The following is a 17365-nucleotide window of genomic DNA, read 5'->3' on the forward strand; positions in this document are numbered from 1 at the left end:
CTCATCATCCCTCTTGACAGAGAGGTCCCAAATCACATGCACGTTTTTGGGTATTCTCTGTTGATGGACAACCTCCCAAAACGCATGGGCAGCTGTCATGTAACTACCTCCGATCTCCATCCAACAGCAGAAAGAAAGTGAAAAATTACAGAACTTTACATCAATGAATAATGACAGATTTTAAACTTCATCCCTCTGAGTATTAGGATGGGCTGAGGGAGGAAATACCCAACACATGGAAAAAAAAATCATCCTAAATATAATGAGGATTCTCTGGTAAACACACGGCTCAAAAGGAGTTCTGGCAAAATATATGTCATCTCTTGTGTAACTTCAGTAGCAGTTACACTTGACAAAACCAGTCAGTCTGGTCCCCTTCGTTTGCTAACCTCTCATTATTCTATCAGTGACAAGGACAGGAGCCTACGCCCTGCAAAGGACAGAAGTCACTTTGTTATCCTTAAAAATGAGATACCTCTATAGCAACATCAGGCAATTCCTAATGGCCACTTCATAACAGGCGAGCCGAAGAAGTGACAAATAGCATCTCCAGCTGAGAATACCAGGAGAGACCATGCCTATTTAGATTAAAAAGAGGAGTCCAGACAAGAATCACCCAAAGTGATGCTGAAAGGGCAAAGAAGTTACAAACACTTTTAACTTCTGCAGACAACACCTTCAGCAATGACATAACAGATCTGTTTCAACAGTAGTTGAAAACTTTTCAGATCATGCCTTATTTTCTCTAATGATTTAAGCCTCTTCCTGGCACCTCTAACAAAATATAAAAAGCTATCACAGAGCTTTTATTAAGCACTGAAATCAGTGAGGCATGTTGTGCCTGCGAGGTCCCAGGGCCACATCCATGCAAGTTACAATCATGGCGTTTATTCTGTCCCTGTATATAGAAGGCTGAAGGGGAATAAGGAAGACCTGAAGTGAAGGAGAATCTGGAGTTTGAGGGACTGAATTTTATATTGTAGCATTGAGTCAGCCCCCTGAGCCAAGCAGGGCCCTGTGCTGGGGAAGCCAGTGGGGCAGGCACCAGCCCAGGCCGCAGTCCTGCTCTCCGGGGCCTGCAGTCGCACCCACGGCCTGGCCCACGGGGCTGGGTTAGCCCAAAAATGACCACGCTGGCTGGGATGTCAGGTTGCTCCCGTGCTCCCATCTGTTCCTTACATCATTCTCATCAAAGCCATAAGCTACTGAAATTTCCTGTGTTACATGGAGGTCATTCCTATGACAAGTGATAAAACCGTATTTTTACAAAATGATACAGAGTAAGCGCAAACTCAGAGCTACCTGAAAATAATACAATCATCAAGCCTACAGTACCATCGTTTGGCCAAGAGATACCGCAAAGCAACAGCAATACGAGGCTGATCGGTTATTTTCATTATCGACCAAATACAAATTTTAGACTCGGTTCAAAGGGTACTTCTCATCCCAGCCTCTCCTTTATAAACTCCTGCTGCACCAACAGGATCCTAGCCCTATGTCTCCAATGGTGCAAAGCTTTCGGAGCTGGCTCCTTGTACCCTGGTCGGCCTCAGCCATGCAGTTGGAGCCATGCAGAAGGATGAAGGGATGCTATGAAGAAACTGTACTTAGATCAGAGAGGATTCTCTAGGAATGGATGCCATGTGGCACAAATCACAGCATTTTTCATGATTTTTGTCTCAGCCAGGGACAGACCATGGTAGAAACCTTGGATCTATGGTCAGCTCTCTGCCACTATTTCCTTGAGTGGCAAACTTGGCACAAATAAAAATCTTGCTTACCACCAAAGTGTCGTTCAATTCTTTCCAGAATTGAAATGCTGCTCAAGAGCCAAAGCTCACTGGGCAAAAGAAAACATCTCAGTTGGTAAGACACCTGCTGCATATGCCTTACACCAGGCTGTAAGCAAAGCCAGGTCTCTGATCTGGCCAAATCCCATTGACTCAAATGGTATGCTGTCCATCTGTGGTAACTAAATAATTCATAGTTGCCGCAGCGTGGAGACTCATTCTGGTCTTATTAAGAGCTGACAGCAATCTTGGGCCAGTCTCCCCTCTCCTCAGTTGGTTAGGCTCCCATTAATCAAGCCCTTCGGCTAGCCACTGGTTTTCCTTCCAGCACGGTCTTGGCACTCAAAAAGCCAGAAAGGATTACGAACAGCGATGTAACATCAGCTGAACCAAAGAATCTCAGACTGCAACTCAACACAGCCCACTAATTCCACAAAAAGCAGTCATGCCATCCAAATCTATGTGCTTTGCTGAATTCCTGAAAAAAAAAGTTATCTTTCAGAGAGAATGTCAAGTGGTATCCCCACTGGGCAGGAGTTTCTCAAGCACATATGCTCACTGACTTGCTGCCAATGCTCATGTGAGTGACTGCCTGCCAAGAGGCACACCAAGTTCACATCTGACGCTCACTCTTATCTAGGATGTTCTCTGCCTGACAGATCGCTGCTCTTTGGCCCGTAAAATCATTTATTAGCAGCAGAAAAGGGGCAAGGAGAAACCTCAGCATGTGTGATTTTCCTTAAATTACTTACAGGGACATTGAACAGAACAGGCTGGGTTTTAAACTGGGGAATCTCCACTTTATAGCCGACAGCCTGTGAACCCATTCACCAGCTGCAGGAAAGGAGACCTTTTAACAGCTGAGTTAGACAACTCAGATGAGTTTATGATGGCATGATGGATGCACACATTAAATGACAGCAGATAAAACAGCTACAACACAATCTTTATTTTACACATGAGTTTTCAAGAAACCTACTTTTGCAGTAGGAAATTTGTATTGCATGCTCTTTGGTAGCCTGGATAGAGCCTAACTTAAAGGAAGTTACAAAGTGCTAATAAATCAACTTGTAAAGATGGAAAATTGTAAAAGACAGATGAGGTGATAATACGTCTTTGCTATAGTCCTTGGAAAGTTTTTTTGGATCATAATGAAAAGTGCAGCAGTCTCTTTGCTCTCCTTAACCTCTTGTAGTGTTAAACTCTTCCAAGAATAAAAGTGTCTTTTTTTCTTTTCTAGGAAACCAATATTAAAATAATAATAACAATCAAAGATGAAATAAGACTTGAGAAGTAGGCAGAGGGGGCAATTCCACACTGAGAAAACAATCCGTCCAAAGAGAAGGCAGTTACTGCTTTGTGGTTGTCGTCTACTTTGGGTATTGCTTGGTTTCAGTCTCTTACTTCTCAAGGACTTAAACATTTTCCACATTAGATATAATGAGAATATGATATAAATGCTCCTTGGATTGTGTGACATAGCCAGCTGAGGCTCCCTCCTGTTTAGTAACTCAGTGGTATACTCCTTGCATCTTCCCCTTCTGGCCCCACGATTCCTGCATTTCCTTTGACACCATGACACAACTCCACAGATGTGGGGATTCCCCTCACGCATCCTTGTCTACAACACCATCCGTACACTAATCTCAAAGAGATTGTGGCTTAAACCTACAAATGATAAACCTGAAGAGATGATTTAACATAGGTCTTCAGCCTCCTCAACACACAAGCACGTTATGTAGCACAGTGAGCACGGCGTGGCCTCCTCCAGCCGTGTGTTAGAAGGACATCACAGCTGCCCTGTGGGGTGCCTTTGATTCTAGTTGTGCAGCTTTGGGCTGCTCAGAGCAGACCAACCGACCGATCCCCTTCTGGGATCCATCAGCAGGGTCACAGCCACCCAGACCCTTGCTGAGGTCTGACCAGCAGGTAACAGAGGTGCTTGGGTTTGGGTGATGCGTACTGATTTGTAGTTACAAATTTGTGTTACTACATAGTTACGCCTGCTGCCGGTTTTAGGCAAGCACCTTTGTTGGATTTGGCCATCAATATCAGCTCTATTTATGCCATCTGAGGCAAAGCTCTGCAAGATCAGAACCAGAGAGATACCATGAAACAAAACCAGAGTGCTGTAGGTCTGGTTTTTCCTCAGAGGCTTTTCACTTCCCTAGTTTTAACTGAAGCCAACCTACATCTGATACCCATGATGAAAGGCCAGGTAAGAGCCAATTCTTTCATACCAGATGTCAGCTTTGAAAAATCAGGATGAAAACGCTGAGTGAAAGGGGAAAGAACTTTGACACATCTATTCCCGCAACACACACACGCACAGAGCATCCTGCAGAGTTCAAAACTGCATTGGCCCCGTTTCCAGTCTCAGAATAAAAGAGACTTCAGAGACAGCCATGATGTAACTTGGGAAATTCACGCTTCAGGAAAACTTAGGTCTGTGTTCACCATGTACCACTTCTACAGCACCAGCACTTTTGTATCTGGGTCAAGAAAGCAGTAAGTACGCGTGCCACTGAAGTGCTTTTCCAAATGTGGCACCACATTTGTGCTTTTGTTTCCCACTCACTGCATAAGCAGAAAAAAAGCCCTGATCATCCCATGACTCTAGAAGAAAATTTTGCCTTTCCTGATCCATGTCTTCTGAAGTTTTAGCCCAGATTTTTTCCTTTAATACTCACTTAAAGAAATCCCAGATCCACAGAAAATCCCATAAAATATTACTCTCATTTTTATTGAGTTCTATTCTTGTACTGAAGTTCTTGCGTTTTTATGGCTCTACATATCCAGTTAAGCTGCTGGAAATTTAGGAAAAAATCTATAACAATGTTTTTATACTTCAACTTGCTATTTTGAAAGCATGACTTTAATTTGCAACACAAATGATGTTCTGTACAGGAAGGCAAGAAAAAAAAAAAAAACAAAACTTTTACCTTTTCACCTGCTTCAAAGGTTTAAAGTCCACATGCAAACACTGTGTGTTCAACGAGCCACCTGCAACTATGCCACAGCCATCTTCACATATGATGCAAGTGTGTTCACTATTAGGATCAACAAATTGATATTGCAAAAAATTATCTGGATTTATAGCCTCCATAAAATGATGGCTTCAGCATTTCCTAGTACAAGGTGTTGGCATGCTCACTGAAAACTTTATTGATAAAAAGTTTTTCTCATTCCTTATTTGATTTTTTTCAACATTTGCTACTGTATCTTTAAATTAAGTGGAAAAATGTGGAACTGGAGGGTAAAGAAGTGTTAGGGGATTTAGCAGTTTTCCAAATTGCTAAAAAGAATATATATATATATATATATACATATATATATATAAACTTTGGGGAGCACTGGCTTTTATTTTCCTATGGTGACTTCTAACCATCACAGGCATATAATGAATGTCTGAACATTAAGAATTTATGTGTGCTGCCTTAGATGAGCATAATTCTCAACTATTATTAATGAGGAACTATAAAACACACTTCAAGATTTATGCCTAAATTACATGAAGTTTCCTAAAACCATAACTATATCTGCCTATTGGTATCTACAGAGAATTATATAACATGCTTTTATAACACAGTCACTGAGGCAGTGGAACTCACCCCATCTGAGAAAAGATCTTACAAGGATAACTTTCTGCAGAGTAACTCTTCCCCTGCTCTGTTTTCTAAAATATTTATATGTGCCTCTGGTCTAGTCAGAAAACAGAAGAGAAAAAGAAAGTTTCAAAACTGGCATCAGTATTTACAACATAGCTTGATCTTAATTTTCAATATCCCCTGAAAAACAAAACCAGTGTTTCATTGTAATTTATTTGTTATTTAAGAATGAATACAGCTTTACAATAGTAAAATGGATCATAGCTTTATCTTTAGTTCCATATTCATTAAATTTCTTTAGAAGTGGAGTCATTTACTAGTTTTCACTTCTGGGAACATCATCCAGTTCTAGTTTTTATATCACAAATTATGGCTTCGGTCTCAGATGATATACAGTGTGATACTGAAAATTTTATTTGTGGCAAAAGAACCTGGCAAAACTCCATTTTTCTCAGGCTTAAGTACGTAGCAGCATGGGTTTTTAGATCGGCAGACCTAGTAAAGACAGCATGGTATTGAACTGTCACATGTTGTTTAGTGGAAGTCTAGTGGAAGAGGAAACCATCAGGTTGAATTCTTAATTCCTCTAAATCAGAGGCTCCTCCACAGCTGCCTCTGGTGGCTATGCAACGTCTGCCTCCAGCCTGACAGAGCTTGGACAAGGGGTCAGTGAGGGCAGGAGAACTAAAGCTGGAGGTGCATGCCTGTTACCTAGAGCACCCAAAAAGCTGCTGGACACACAGAACTGGGAAATGATGGAAAAGGTGGGCTACCTGAGGGTGTACTGAGCAGAGGGAGCGTTACTGTATTTGATGGTCATGAAGAAACTGCTCAGGAGCAGCTAAGTATCTGTGCTTGCTGCCAAGGCTGCAAAGACAACTTAATAAAGGGAAATCAGGTGCAGATGGCAACAGAAGTCTACTACAATTCTTACCAGGAAATTTAAGGAACATGGGATTATTTTCCTTGGTTTTGCCTAGGCATATCTTCTGCATTCTAAACTCCTTGCCACTGCAAGTGTCATTCAAAGTCACTTTTTATTTATTTATTTATTTTGTCAAAAGCAAGTAAGCATTCTTTTTCTTTAGACCAAAATCAACAGATCCCTCTGCTTCTGCTCAGTGGCAGGTAATTAAAACATTCGTAAACTCAACACCTGCACTCAAGTGCAACACGGACACACCTGAGCAAGGTCAACATCGGTACGAGCACCTAATGGTAGAACACTAGTTATTATTTCTCAAGTCACAATACATCACCCAACCACAAAAGGTACATGAAGTTCCCTGCAGTTCTTGGGAACAGGAAGCATTTTCTAAGGGCTCTGAGGGGATAGCAGCAACTTAAAATTTGCAGAGGCAAATGGCATTAAGATCAAAAGCATAGTAGGTGCCAGAAACTGCAAGTAAGAAATGCATATTTCAAAAAGTAATGCTAAATGGAAAATTCAAAAGCAATGTATCTTTTTTCATGGCCAAAACATGTTTTCTAATCACAGTGCTTATTTTGCAGTTAGTCGAAGGCTTTTTTCATTGCAAAAACCATGTAGTCTAAACCCAATAAAACAAAAGATAAGTTCAAGCTGCTGTGGTCTTCAGCTAGTAAGCACTGTAGGAGCAAGTAGGTAGCACACTTCAAAATGCAAGTAGCAAGTGAGCTTAAAATGTTCCCAAATTTCCTTTGAATGAGCTTCAGCAGCTTTCAAGATGAGTCAGCAGGCAGAAGAGGTAATTAGAGTAGCAGAGCAAGGGGAAATGCAAAAGAACGGGGAATAAAGAAATAACATTCCCACCGGAAAATTATTTCAGCAAATGACAGAAGCAAACCTACCAGAAGACAGCCGGTCTGCCCCATGCCACCAGACAGTTACTAGGGAGAAGCTGATTGCCTGCTGCAGGGCCTCTTCTATTGCTCCCTCTGTAACACCTGCTGCAGCTGTGAACCTGGGACTGCGCTCCTGCAGGGCCACCCCGAGCAGGGTGCCTAGCACCACGGCCAGGCACCTTCTGGAGCTCTCCAAGGAGGAGACTCCACCACCTCTCTGGGCAGCCTGTGCCAGCGCTCAGCCACCCACACAGCACAGAAGTGCCTCCTGGTGTTCAAATGGAGCCTCCTGTGTGCCAGTTTGTACCCCTTGCCTCTTGTCCCGGCACTGAGCACCACTGAAAAGAGCCTGGCTCCATCCTCTGTGCACCCTCCCTTCAGGTGTTTGGAGACATTGACCAGATCCCCTGAGTCTCCCCTTTTCCATGCTGAAAATCCCAGCTCTCTCAGCCTCTCCTCACAGGAGAGGTGCTCTCCTTGGTCAACTCGGTGGCCCTTTGTTGGACTCTGGTGTGCCCATGTCCCTCTTGCACTGGACACAGCACTCCAGGTGTGGCCTCACCAAGGCTGAGCTGAGGGGAAGGATCACATCCCTTGTCCTGCTGGTGAGACTTGGCCTAGAGCAGCCAAGAACAGAACTAGCTGATACCTGAGGTTTTGCAGAACACCTACTCAGCTGAAGCAGCTTGGCCACACATGGGGGAGGACACGATTTCACCTGATTACATTCAAAGACGTTGTTAACAGCTTGACACTGCGAGAGCAGTGATGTTCCTGAAGGCCAAAGAGGCCGGTGACTGAGCAACCAGGTCTGGCCTGGAGAGGGGCCCAGCTTCCAGAAGATGCAATGGCCTTGTTCACTAGAAGCATGATTTGGGGAATGATTCTCTTTTCAAAACTTATGTCCCCCCGTGTATTTATTGTGGTATGTAGAAAGCACGTGGCTATTCTGTTAGGCCTTAGCAGAGGCAAGTCATGCACCAGCACATGGCATCATAAATGCATCATAAACAGTTCCTGCAGGAAGAAGCATGCAGACTAAAGCAGAGGGAAATAAAGATACAGCTGAGATGGTTGTTTTTTAAAGAGCATTTTTGGACACAAAATGAGTTTTAAAGAGCGTTCTTTCTCACAGTATTGGAGATCAGGATACATCACAGCAAACTATCTGACTAGGGGAATTGAGAGCACCCAGCTGCAGGGATGGTTAAAGTGTTGGACTATTTCGTTTTCTGGCTATGAAACTTAGATTCTACCTTGTCCAAAAAAATCGTGTTTTTTTTTTTTTCCATGTTTTTTTTTTTTTTTTTTTTTCTTCCCAGATGGGAAACAGAGACTAATTTCTAGCCAAACTTTAATCATTTTCCAATTTTCAGATCTGGCAGACTGAGCAGCTTGAATATATTCACTTTAGCTAAACAAACTGATATATTCTCAATGAAAAAGAAGTCCAGCAAAACATCCATAAACATCCATTTTTCATGTCCTTCAGATTTAATTTGTCTAACACGTCAGTTCCTAGAGAATTAGTGCATTGTTTTTCTGTTCTTAAATATAGTTTTGATTACAACCAAATTCAGCTTCTCCCTTTCCCTGTGTTATCTTTATTCTGAAAGCTTAATTATGTCTTCCTACATTAGCGTTCCTCTACTTTCCAGTGCATTCTGCCTTTCTCAGACACATTTCCAGCTGAGATGAATGAAATCAAGGAGGAGCTGGTGCATGCAGGGATGGCAGGTTGTCTACAATCATTTTTATATTAATGCAATCACACCTGCTACATGAAGCTTTTAACGAACAAGAGCAGAAAACAGTTGCAGGATATGGCCTACATACTTGTCTCAGTGTCTGCTGCTTGCTAGGAATTGCATTTCCACATAGTAGAGATGCCTGCAGTTGTTTTCACGATGCCTACAACTGGTGTGTGCAGCAGTACTCGCTCCGGGATGGACTCTCTGCATTTGTTCCTTTACTGAAAGCTGCCTGTGATTCAGCCAGAAGGTGATGATTTGATTCATAATTCACTCCCACCCAAGCCACACTGTGCCACAGTGAATGTTTCACAACTGCTATGGCCAAGGGCAAAAGAAAAGCAGCCTCAGTTCCCAGCACCACTTTCCCAACACCACCAGCTTACCCTGTAGGGCGGCAGGATCCACAGCTTAGCAGTCAGCTCTCCTATCTGTCAGGTTCAGGAAACCACTTTAATGTGAAAAGGGGGTGATAATAGCACTCTGCTGCGATAAAAGGTGCTGTTTTCTAAATTGGCATTGCACTTCAACATTGTGGCTACACAATGGAGGACATTCTTTATTCGCATGCAACCTATGTGGAGATTTCTCTCATGGAAGTCACTTCTGAAGCGGCTTCTTCCTGTAAGCTACCAGAGGAGGTGAGATACCACAGCAGCTGATTCAGAAATGACTTTAAATCAGATGATTTATACAATTTGTCTGTCCTTCAGAAAACCAGATAGATCTCAGTCTTGCCCTACTTTCGACAGCTTTACATTCTTGAACATTAAATGAGCTGAAGGCATCTCCGTGACAGGGAACCACAATTCTAAGGACATTTCTTGCATGCCAGTGGGAATTCTGAGCAAAGGTGGCTCTTGTCTCTTGCAGCATTATCCACTAAAGCTTTCTGTAGCAGCAAGCATTACATTTATATAAAAATTAAGTTACAAGAATTCTTTTCTCTTCAGTTATCTAGAAATTCAGGATAATATCCTAAATAAATCAGCCAAGGAAATCTTTCTTTAATGAAGATTGTGTATAAATTTAAACTAGAAACTCAATTTGGTCATTTTCTCCTCATACTTCATCCTTTATTCAATTAAGAGGCACACAGATTTTTTAAATTGAATTTTGTTGAAACTGCTACTGCTGTAAATCTCAAAGAAGAACTCTATTTCCTGCACTCTTTATGTACTAGCAGCTCCTTAAACCATATAAAACAAGTGGGCCAAGCTCTCTCCCATAGTATTTGATGAAGTTCCCACGTGTCTGAAGGAGTAGCATGAGGATGAATCAAACTCACAGACTATATAAAGCAGGAATTATATTCCAGCCTTGACCCACTATATCACGAAACCAGCAAACCTCTGCCTTGACCTTTTATATTGGATTTACCTGGAAGAGAAGACAAATAAAATTTAGACTGAAGCTTTGAAAGCCTGCAGCCTAAAAGTAGAGTCTTTTTATTCCACAGACCAGATTTTGCCAAACTCTTTCACAAAGGTCACAAGAACATTAAACTTATGTCCCATAGCCAGAAAGCATCTAAAAGGCATCTCATGACTTGATGCTTCAAGGGCAAATGCAAGTGATTGGTGGTGGTGCAGAAAAATACCCATCACACGGATTACTGCAGCAGAAACCCAAACAACTTAAATATATGGCTTCAGCAATGCAAAGCAACGCCAGTGCCTTGGCAGCCAGTATATCTACTTTATGTCAATACGTGATTCAAAGGGAAAACAGAACCCAGTGATGCTTTGGGTAAACACTGACATGACAGTTACTGTTGTGACAGATAAAGAAGGGACTAGATCAGAGCAGAGAGGATGCTCAGTACATCTGTGACAGGGAAGATATAAAACAATAAAAGTTTCCTGTAGGAATGACAGTGGAGATCAGAAAAGAAAACTTGTGAAGTCAGCAGAGAGGGCTGCTGGAATGGCTCTTACAGAAAAGCAGAAAAGGGGGAACTACAAAGCTTGAGAGCTATTACCTTGGAGCTCATGTAAAAGATCCAAGGTGAGGCTATAGAGAAACCTATGCTACCCATGCATCAAAGACCTCTCCAGAAGATTTGTAACCTTGGGCAAAGATCATCTCTGTCAGACAAAACCAACTTGGGACTAGTCTGGAACAGGAGACTGATTTCCTTTGGCAACTCCTGATCACAGATCTCACCAGTTCCTGCACCGCATGCCAGACTTACTTGACATAAGAGCTGATATACATCAACCTGTATTTTTAAATGAAGCAAAACCCATTCCAAAGCAAACAGAAAACCCTCTCCTGAAGATGCTTATCCCACTTGTGAGAAAACAACCAACCAACCCATGACTGATCTTGGTCGTTACATACTGCCACTGCTGGGAACACTGAAGATATACCCACTGCAATCACAGTGACGTGTAGAAAACAGAACTAGATTTAACCAAAATCACTCAGGTTCTGGTAATAAACTAGCTGTATTATTATAAATGGCAGCATAACTAGTTTTCCCTATGAAAGAATGGTGATTGCAACATATGCAGCATAAGAACTTACACTGAACAAAAGCACTGAGTTTTAGTATTTACTTAACGGTACGATATAGACTGACCCATCTTCTAAACATCTTTGGGTTGTACCACAGGAAGAATGGCAAAAATGCATTGAAAAAAACCTGTTTAAATGGTAACGCTCCCCAAACTCTCTGTTGGACTTTACCCTTTCCATTTTCCAGCCTGGAACTGACAGGAAGGCAGAGCAGAGCAGAGCAGCAGAACTTCCAGATCAGCATCTGAGAAGTTCCCTTTCTCAGTGGTCTTGTGATTTAAGATGCACACAGAACAGAGCACTTTTGAAGCAAGTCTTTAATATTTTAAGAGAGAATTCTTTATTCACAGAATGTGCAATAACTCTTACCGAACTATATGCAAAAATAAACCCCAAAATTCTAATGAAGATACAGAAGAAAAAAAAAAAAAGGCAGCACAGCAGTGTTCCAAGAGAATACATAATTCACAAGTTTAAAATTCAAGCACTCCCTTCCTATGCCTGAAGCTCTCTTAAAATATTAACAATCAAATCTCTTCGGTAAGTATATGGGGTATACTTTATTCTGAACCAGTACCTTGGGAAAAGGTTACCACTTGGGGCATACATTTTCATCCCTTCTTTGCCCATCAGAGCACGAAGAATTCTGTTGCGGGACAAGATTTTGTCATAAAATTCCACCCCTCCCCTGGCATAGTCTTTGGAAACGGTAGCTGCATTTCTGTCAGCCTTGCAGTCTAGGTAATAGGTCACAGCATCGTAACAAACGTAGTAGAAGATCAGTCCAGCGGCAGCAACTGTGAGGTTACAGATGCCACGAAATATCGTGGGGCCAGTAGATAAACCCAGAGCTATCTTTATACCTACCCCACAAAGACATGTACCAGCTAAACAAACTGGAGCCACAACTGCCCTTGCTAAAGGGCTGCCGTTCTGCAAATACACAACTTCTCTGGCAATTGCAAACTTCTGTGCTTCAGGTGAAAATGTCAGAGCTTCCTTCAAAGCAACACCTTCACTGCTCTCCCAGTCTACCTCTTTGCCACTGATCACAACAACGTGGTTGACTATTCCTTTTTTGTCCTCAACTGTGCTATCAAAATTAGGAGGTATGCCCACCAAAGAACCTGCAGGCAGCCAGGGGATTCCAGCACTGACTGGGTGGAAGCCAGAAGCTGCAAAAGCTCGATAGGAGTCAGTGGACTTCACAGCAGTATCTTGAAGGACATCCCGAAAGACACCACTGAGCCTCTGTGAAAGCTCAGCTGGCTGCCCATCTGACCAGCACTCATGCAACAGTTTGAACGTCTGCTCAGGAAACACATGATAGGAAAGGTTAGCGCCAAGCAGTCCCACGCAAGAAGTAGCCAACAAAGTGATCTTGCGCTTCTTTACCCACACCGATGCCTTCCGCAGGAATTGCACTCCCATAGTCAACTCCTAACCTGTTTGTAACACAAAATCAGGAATTAAAGCATGCATAAACGTGTTTCTCATCTATGCAGCATTTCAAAAACAAAACAACCTGAGAAACATCAGAGTACAATAACCAATGAAATATTAGTTTACATTAACAAAACACAAAATACTTCTACAGAGAAAGTGATACTCACTAATTTTGGGGCCTCTGAACAACACAGGATAATTGATACAAAGAATTAACTTCTCCCTCTCCTCCAGTAAATCAATTTATTGCCGTAAAACCAATAATAAAGCCACCATTTGAACTCCTCCCCCCAGCAATCAATGCACATTCTCTATTTACTCGACACACATATCTACTCCTTGCCATCACTGTCCTCTCACTGCAGTCCACTACAGCAAGAGACTGTAGATATTAAGGCCAGAAAGAGCCAATAATGAAATTAACCTCTAACCTCCTCGATAGTACATCGTAATTTTACTTAGTTGCCTCAACACTAACCTTGGTAGCTTGAGCTTGGCTACAACATCCACAATGGGATCATTTCTTCATCTGAAAATTTTGGGAGACAGAATATGTCTTTGGAGTTCTTTCTAACGGATAATCCACTTTAATGTGAAAAGAAAAATAAAGAACACTATGAGTTTCCTCTATTTATTTTTCAGATTTCAACTACCTGGCTATGGTTCTAGCTTACTCAGCAAACAGCTATTTCAAAAAAAAAAACACATGCTTTTAATGGCAATGTTTTTTTTTTCTCTAAAATAATTTGTCTGACAAATAATTCATGCAATCCAGAGCATAAACTAGAACAGAAACTGTTTCAGGGTGGATGACTATGCTATAACTCTTTAAATAAGCAGATAAATACAAAAACTTTCAAACCTGCTAAATCCTTCAGTTCAAGAGTCCTGCTTCCCTTGGTGAGTATCAGTTCCTTTCATGGACTGAGCCATATGATGTGTTCTGCCCAGGAAAGCTCCAATCTCTTAAAAAATCCCAGAGGCTACAGAATTCTCTCCTAAAATGATGCTATGATAAAGATATAAAAGCTAATTAGGCACCTAAGTCCCATAGACATCAGTGATAATTGGGTGCCCTTGCTTCCATTTGCATCTCGCAATGCCTCTTCTCTCAGAGCTTTACCACGTGAGCTGCGGAGAATCCTGCTGCAGCTGTTTAAGACATGACTATTTCCAGCTGTCCTTACAGGAAGCCAAGGTGGCAGAAGAAAACTGTGCTTTGATACAACCACCAAGGTCTTAGCGTGGAGCACCATCAAAGGTGAGCTTCAGCTATGCTGCTGGGCTTTGTACTGCAGCAGCTGAAACACAGGCATTTGCTCTTTTCTTCCACTCAGGCTGAACAATAACCTCCCACAGAGGGTGGGGTGGACAACTGGGGGCTGTAACATCATAAACCAGCACTGCATGATATGCCAGGATACACCAGCCAGGATCAACAGCAAATGAATATTAACCACAGGGAAACAAAAAGGGATTAAATTAAAGGTGGTGTTTTAATGATATGTTATTACTACTCCTTCCTATGAAGCTCTTTCAAACTGTTAAGTTCACTGGGGAAGAATAACCTTGTTTAATGTTTATACTGCAGTGAACACATACCGAGTGCTTACTAAAAACAATGGTTCATGTAAGTATACAATAATTTAATTTGTATTTCTTAGTATAATAACTAGTGGTATTCCAACACTGCTGAAGACAGGTGGCGGTGATTTGTTTGACAAAGTTATTTAAGAAAAACATGCTAAAGCAACAAAAGCTTGGGTGAAACACTATTTCAGGAGTTAACATCCTTGATAGTGGAGCTATAAAACAGAAAATGTTAATATTAAACCCAAACAACCTCTTGGGAGTTAATGACCTCTTGGCAAATCTAGACTGGTAGTCTAGATCTGATTGAAAAGGTCATGCCATTTACAACGAGGGGGGCAGCACTTCAAAGGATGTGATTATATGAAGACTCGTACTTGACCCACATATGAAGCTGAGCCAAGAACTTCCCAAGTTTCTCCCACTCACATGAGAGAGCAAGCTCTCTTTCAGGCTGCCTAACAGACTTTCGTAAGATCAGAAACAGAGCAAGGAAAAAATGACTCCCTCAGCTCATGTACAGTGCAGGGAAGGCCAGACCCCACTGAAAAATAGCGGTGTCCATTCTTGCATGATTAAATGGTGCTTGCCGAGCACAAGGCCTGCTCAGTACCACACAGTAACTGACTCACATGCCCCGAGGAACACCTGGACAGCTGGGTGAATCGCAGGAAAGCGGGCCAGGAAGCACTGTGTTTATCTGCACACTCCTGAACAGCCACAAGGGGATGGATGCACCTCCACAGCACAAGGCATGAACACCTGCTTCCCTGCACAACTAGGTTTCTTCCTGCTTTGACTGGAAAAATTCTAACAGTTGTTAAGCCTTTTTTAATTACACTTTGTGCAGGTATGGTTTCAAATCTTTGTGAACGTCCCCCTCGCAGCCCATGCTGTAATTTTGACTGGATTAAATCCTATGGTCCTGCCAGCAACCAAAAGCAGGAATAATCTGGAAATGCCACCAGCCTATTAATTTCTCGTGATGGCCAATATCTCGTGAAAATAAAAGAAAAAATGTCCTCAAAACCTGTCAACGCTTGTGCTTTCAAATCTTCCCCTAGGTTCATTGCAGAGTTTTCTGTTCATGCAAATAAAACACACTGCAGCCCCAGCTGCGGATGGCATTTTTACCCATAAACTTTGCACAACTTACTTGTAAGGAAGGCAACCAGACATGAGAAGGCAATTTATACGGCCCATAGCCTTTAAATTCCTATTCATTTAGTTAGCTCTGCTAAAGTCACATCAGAATTTGTATGCTGGCCTCCCCCAAGGGCTCAAACACTATGTAGCATGCTGTGGTTTTACGGGCACTCATTCAAGCCAATTCACTGGAGTCTGTGAAACTTTTAGTTGCTAAAGTTCAAAACGTGGGCTAGCCACGCAGCTTTTGTCCTGGCGTTTGAATGGAGCTATTATTTATTTATTTATTTATTTATTGTAGTTTTTTGGAGAAGCGGGGTAAGCCCAACTTAAAACGTGGTCTGGAAACGGAGCGAAACCTCGACCTGCCTTGAGGGCTCAGGATTTCCAGGCTCCCTTACCGAAAATAATTTTTAAAAAGGGGGGAGGGTGCTAAATAAAAAAAGGCTTTACGAAATAGCATTGAGGGGGGGCCGATGCCTTGCATCCCAGCCCAAAGCCGGGCCCTGAAGTGCCCCCGGCCCCGGGCCATGGCGCCCCTGGGGCCGGGATCGGGATCGGGATTTGGATTGGGATCGGGGCCGTCCTGCCCCCGCAGAGCCCCGGGGAGAGCCCCCCACCCCAAAAGGGACAGCGAGGGGGCGGCCTCGCCTCCCCCCGCCTGCCGCCCGCACCTACCGGGGCTCCGCGCGGCGGCCGAGGCGGAGCTCCCCGGGCAGCGGCCGCCCCGTTACCGTCAAGAGGGCGGAAGGGGAAGGGAAGGGGCGGGCCGCGCCGCCATGGTGGCTGGGGACCCCTTCATGGGCTCGGGTGGGGAATTTCGTGCTTTTGGCGCAGCTTTTTGGGGGAGATCTGGCCGGCCACCGCTCCCTGCCTGCCGCATGGAGGCAAAGAGCAAGGGCTCAGGCACCCCAGGCACCTGGTGCCCTGGGCACGCAGCCTGCTGGCCCCACCAGCCCTGTAGGCACACAGGACCCTGTGCTGCTGTCCCCTGGGGCCCAGAAACCCGCAGCAGCTGCTGAAGCGGCCGGTGGTGCCAGCTGGAAGAGCCACGGGTCTGGCACGCTGGGGACAGCTGTGCAAACCCCGTCCAGCACAGCAGCAAGCAGCAATCATGCGACCCCCCCCAGCCTTGTGTTAGCACAGAGCGATCCCCATGGTGTCACATAAGGGAAATTTGTGTTTTTCCTGCTTAAACATCTTTTTTATATATGTTATCAATAGATCCCTTCCACTGTAGAGGAAACAAAGGGCAACAAAGATGGTGAAGGGGCTAGAGGGAAGATATATATGAGGGTCAGCTGAGGCCCCTTGGTCTGTTCAGCCCAGAGCAGAGCAGGCTGAGGGGAGGCCTCATGGCGGCCTGCAGCTCCCTCAGGAGGGGAGCGGAGGGGCAGACGCTGAGCTCTGCTCTCTGGGGACAGCGACAGGACCCAAGGGAACGGCATGGAGCTGGGACAGGGGAGGGTCAGGCTGGGTGTCAAGAAAAGGTTCTTCACTGAAAGGGTAGTTGGGTGCCGGGACAGGTCCCCCAGGGCAGTGGTCACAGCACCGAGCCTGCCAGAGTTCAAGAAGCATTTGGACAATGCTCTGATACATGGTCTGAATTTTAGTTAGATCTGTGTGGAGCCAGGGGTTGGACTCCATGATCCTTGTGTGTCCTTTCCAACTCAGGATATTCTGTGATTCA

General features: G+C 43.6%; 1 protein-coding gene across 4 annotated transcripts; it reads right to left on the bottom strand.

Moving 5' to 3' along the window:
* Positions 1–11792: 11792 nt before the first annotated feature.
* TMEM177 (transmembrane protein 177) lies at positions 11793–16402 on the bottom strand. 4 transcript variants are annotated; one of them, XM_084289361.1, is made up of 4 exons: positions 16354–16402; positions 13802–13948; positions 13418–13524; positions 11793–12938 (listed from the first exon to the last, which is right to left on the bottom strand). In XM_084289361.1, exon 4 carries the CDS (start codon positions 12922–12924, stop codon positions 11989–11991), a length of 936 nt encoding a protein of 311 aa, XP_084145487.1. In that variant the 5' UTR covers positions 12925–12938; positions 13418–13524; positions 13802–13948; positions 16354–16402; the 3' UTR covers positions 11793–11988. The 4 variants fall into 4 exon arrangements, with proteins under 4 accessions (XP_084145487.1, XP_084145486.1, XP_084145488.1 ...); XM_084289360.1 differs by lacking the exon at positions 13418–13524; XM_084289362.1 differs by lacking the exon at positions 13802–13948 and having other exon boundaries at positions 16354–16367.
* Positions 16403–17365: the final 963 nt, after the last annotated feature.

The sequence above is a fragment of the Netta rufina genome (genome assembly GCF_964035555.1).
Source record: "Netta rufina genome assembly, chromosome: 6".
Lineage (NCBI taxonomy): Eukaryota > Metazoa > Chordata > Aves > Anseriformes > Anatidae > Netta > Netta rufina.

Coding starts and splice junctions, on each gene's coding strand:
- TMEM177 (XM_084289360.1), bottom strand. CDS start 12,924: ATGGGAGTGCAATTCCTGCGGAAGGCATCGGTGTGGGTAAAGAAGCGC.